Genomic DNA, 4351 nt, shown 5'->3' on the forward strand with positions numbered 1-4351 from the left:
TCATAAAACCTCCATTATTTCTTTCTACTCACAACATTCCATAGAGACAGGACGCGTCCTAAACCTCTGGACGCGTACCCCAACCTTCATTGACCACAATTGCTAGATACTTTGATCATAATGGACGCGCCTACCATTACCAGACGCGTCCTCCACCAGATAAGTGCTTATAAATCTTCTTATAACAAAATTATCTCAAATAAACATTCCATAATATGGGCGCGTCCTAAATTCATGGGCGCGCCTTCTATCTCCCTTTTCAAAGGACCATTTTGGTAAACACTTCCACTAAAATGGACGCGTCCTATGTAACTTGGCGCGTCGCCTCTTTTGTACGCCGAGTTTGACTCTAATCAACTCGCGTCTGACCCGAGTCACTCCAATGCCAAATTTTGGGTATGACAGCTCATTTAATTAAATTCGATTCGTTTTTTTTTAACGAGCCGATATTGAACACGAAAATGAGTTTGGATGTATAAACGAGTTAAGCCGAGCTTTTTGTTTTTATGGCTCAGACTCGAGTTATTTGGCTCGAAATCGATTAGACTTCATTCGAACTCGACTAATTCGACTCAGATAAAGTTTATAGATACTACAGATAATAAATTATTACTAATCAGTTAAATATTTTTATTATTTAATTTTCTAATTATTTATACTATACTATAATAGATGAAATATTAAAAGTTTGGTAGTCGGTCGGTCGGTACTTGCTGAAATTACTTAATTACCCTTACTTAATTGTTCGAATTCTAATTATTGGATCGATTAATTCTAATTCTAATTGATATTGAAGTCAAATTCAAATATTACTTTACCAATTACAATTATATTTTATATCGAACTCTATATCACTATAATTTATATTAAATTCAATTTCTTCTACCAATTTAAATTTTAATTCATATTGAGTTTTATATCATTCTAATTTGTTACTTCAGACTAAATTAAATTTAAACAAACTAAATATAATTCTTAAGATTTGGTTAATATATAATGTGACTCGGGTTAAAATAAAATAATAATACTATCAATACTCCTAAAAAAATTATATTATTGAACTTGGATAAACAAAATAATATATTTTATTTATCCAGGATAAAAAAACATTATAAAATTGATTCAGACTAACACAAAACTAAAATAAAAATACAATTCGACCAACAAAAAAAACATATATACTAATTATCCAGACTAAAACAAAACTATCTTATTAATCCGGAATTTAAAAAAATATAATTAAACTAAAAATAATTAGTTTGATTTGGTCGGTTTATTAGGCATCGGGTTAAAATAAAATAATGTAAATCACTTATCCGAGATAAATCAAATTAATATTAAACTAAGTATAATTCGTCTCTTATTCATGTGAAATAAAAAAACAAATTTTATTTAAAACAAATTTTTTTAGATACAATTTGAATTATCAATAAAACTATATCGTTCAATTAGTAATATTGTCTTTTCAAATATCTTTTATAGAGTTATAGTTAATCGATTAAGTAATCAACATGCTAAAATAATAGTTTTTAAAGGTACCAACATAATAGAGACATTATATTTTTACCCTTAATAAAATAATAATTTCATTATAATAATATTCTCACTCTTACCAATGTTATCACTTTAAATAAGTTTAAATGTTCTAAAAAGTTATGAACATATACGTTTACTTATATAATTATCATGAAATCATATCATTTAAAGTTTTAAATGAAAAAAATTAAGAATTGAATTCAAGTATTTTTTTTTAAAATTATGTAATATTAAAAAAAATGTGTAGTCTGTGCATCGCACGGGTTTGAAGCTAGTTTATTAATAATTTACGCACCTTCGATTAGTTTAAAAAGAGAATGATATTTTAGAAATTTTGTTTATATTTCTAAATTAAATACTTAAAATTTTCATAAGAAAACGATCATACATTGTTATAACGATTTATTTTTCTTCAAATTTTCACATTTTCATAAAAAAACATTAAGTAACTTAAAATTTACAAAAATTAAATTTAAGTAAAACATTATAATATAATAAAATTTTGATATTAATAATTTTAGTAGTAATGTACGATCGATTTCTAAAATTATGAATATATCAATAATTTAAAATAAATTTGAATATTATTAAAACTTTGACTTGAGAACAAAATGATATAATTAAAAAAACAAGTATAACTTGTTAGTGTTTATATCATTACGAGATAACAATTACTACTTTCGTCACTCTCATTTCTTTACGGTTTTTTCCACATACTTGATATGCATTTTAAGACAACTATAATGTATGTCTCCGTAATTTATTTTTAATTATTTTTTTATAAAAATTTAAATATTATATTTTTATTTAGAAGAAAAAAAATTAAAAAATATATACAAATACATTTAATAAGAGTACTTGACTCATCTCTGTTTGTCCGCTGCTCCACGCCCGAGTGAGACATATGAGTGAGGACGGTCAAGTAAACCAATTACTCTCTCTCTCATTAAATTCTGTATGGTACTTTTGGCACGTTTTTTAATTTTCAATTAAAATATAATTTCATAATATTTTTTAAATATTTTTTTTCTGAATAAAAATTTTATTTTTAAATTTTTATTAAAAAATAATTAAAAAAAATATTATCAGACTATACTTTACAGAAGTCTCAAAATCAGTAACTATGAAATAGTAACGGGCTGCTATCTCAACAAATAAACATACAATTTATATAGCACGCAAATTTATTTATCGATTCATACATAACACACCAAAAAAAATACAGAACACCAAAACATAACAAACATAACAAACATAACATACGAACATGTAACACATATATTGTAAGAACTAAGAAGACACGAGAAACACAAACGAAGTTTGGCTTTTGTAATACTACTAGTAGATCATAATTTGCATGCCGATAATATTGATCATGACCCATGACGAGGGAGATTAAGCTGCAAGTAATGCATCAAGATCATTCATAGCCCACAACTGATCGACCGAGTTGAAGCCCATCTGACTCGCCTCCTGCTCCTGCTCCAGTCCCAAGAAATTCTTTATACTTGTAATATGTTCTTTGAATTCAAGCTCTTCCCTCGGGCTAAAGTTTGGTGGCTCAAAAGTACCAAAGTTCATAGCTGGATCATAACCTAGCTTGGCGGGAAGCTCAAACAATGACAGAGTCAACTCGTAGGGAATGATTTCATTTAAGGAAGACTGAGTTGACTCGATGGGAGTGAGTGCATGGAAAGACAACTGAGTTGATCCGGTGGGAGTGAGTGGCCGGCAGTAAGACTGAGCTGACTCGGTAGGTAACTGAGTCAACTCGGAATAAGGATGAGTCAACTCGTGATCAGCTTTGGGTGCACACTGTTTCTTAGGAGGGGACTCAGGAAAGTTGAGCTTGGCTTTATCACCACGAATACGCTTGGCAGCGTCGTCATAAGCCCTCGCAGCCTCTTCAGGAGTGTTGTACGTACCGAGCCAGACTCGGACACCTTTTTGCGGGTCACGTATCTCCGCAGCCCATTTGCCCCATGGCCTTTGACGTATGCCTCTGTATGCATTCTTCCGAGTCCTCTTATGACCTTTTTGACTCGGTTTCTCAGCTTGTTCACTCGCCTGACTCACCTCTGTACAAGTACAAATTATAAATTTAAAAAGATCAGATTATTTGTTTTACACTATTCTTCTTACCAACTTTCGATCATATTTAATGTTGACATAACTTGGAAATGAAAAAAAGCTACTAAAATATTAAAAATGTTGATCATCTATTCATCTTAAAGAATTAATCATTTGAATTTACAAAATGCACCATTAATTTAAATTTAAATATTGGTGCACAAAAATAAAATGAGTACTCTAATTTAGACTCGAGTACAAAACAATACCTTTATTCGTAGTTAGCTGCTTTGGCTTGTCGAACGAGTTGTCCAAGGCGGTGAAAGGTGGGTAAGTGTCGGGGAACGAGTTCCATCCAAATAGATCCGACCCGGTGCTGCCGTCAAACTGAGCCCAGACGTCCCGTGACGTAACTTTCCGGCCAGTTCTAATGGGTGGCTCGAAATCGGAGATGATTGCACCTCCACACATGCTTGCTTGTTTTTTCTAGAGTATATTTTTTTTAATAGATAGAACAATACAATGAATATGAAACTATGAGTGCAAGCGGTATCATATATTTATATGTGGCATGTGTTTATTATATGTAGCTAGGAAGGTTACCAATAAAAAGAGAAAATGGTTAAATTTGTTGCCATTATTTATAGAAAAATATTAGGGGTATTAAATTATTTTTTAAAAAAATTATAGAATGCCATATATTAATTTTTTAATGACTAAAATAAAAATAGATCCCCAGCATTTA

The 4351-nt window shown here is 30.0% G+C and overlaps 1 protein-coding gene across 1 annotated transcript; it reads right to left on the reverse strand.

The window, feature by feature from the left end:
- Positions 1-2683: 2683 nt before the first annotated feature.
- On the reverse strand, positions 2684-4141 carry LOC141659136 (ethylene-responsive transcription factor RAP2-2-like). The gene is made up of 2 exons (XM_074465890.1): positions 3876-4141; positions 2684-3614 (listed from the first exon to the last, which is right to left on the reverse strand). The coding sequence occupies exons 1-2, from the start codon at positions 4075-4077 to the stop codon at positions 2932-2934; spliced, it is 885 nt and encodes a 294-aa protein (XP_074321991.1). The 5' UTR covers positions 4078-4141; the 3' UTR covers positions 2684-2931.
- Positions 4142-4351: the final 210 nt, after the last annotated feature.

This window comes from Apium graveolens, chromosome 5 (genome assembly GCF_009905375.1).
Source record: "Apium graveolens cultivar Ventura chromosome 5, ASM990537v1, whole genome shotgun sequence".
In the NCBI taxonomy this organism is placed as follows: domain Eukaryota; kingdom Viridiplantae; phylum Streptophyta; class Magnoliopsida; order Apiales; family Apiaceae; genus Apium; species Apium graveolens.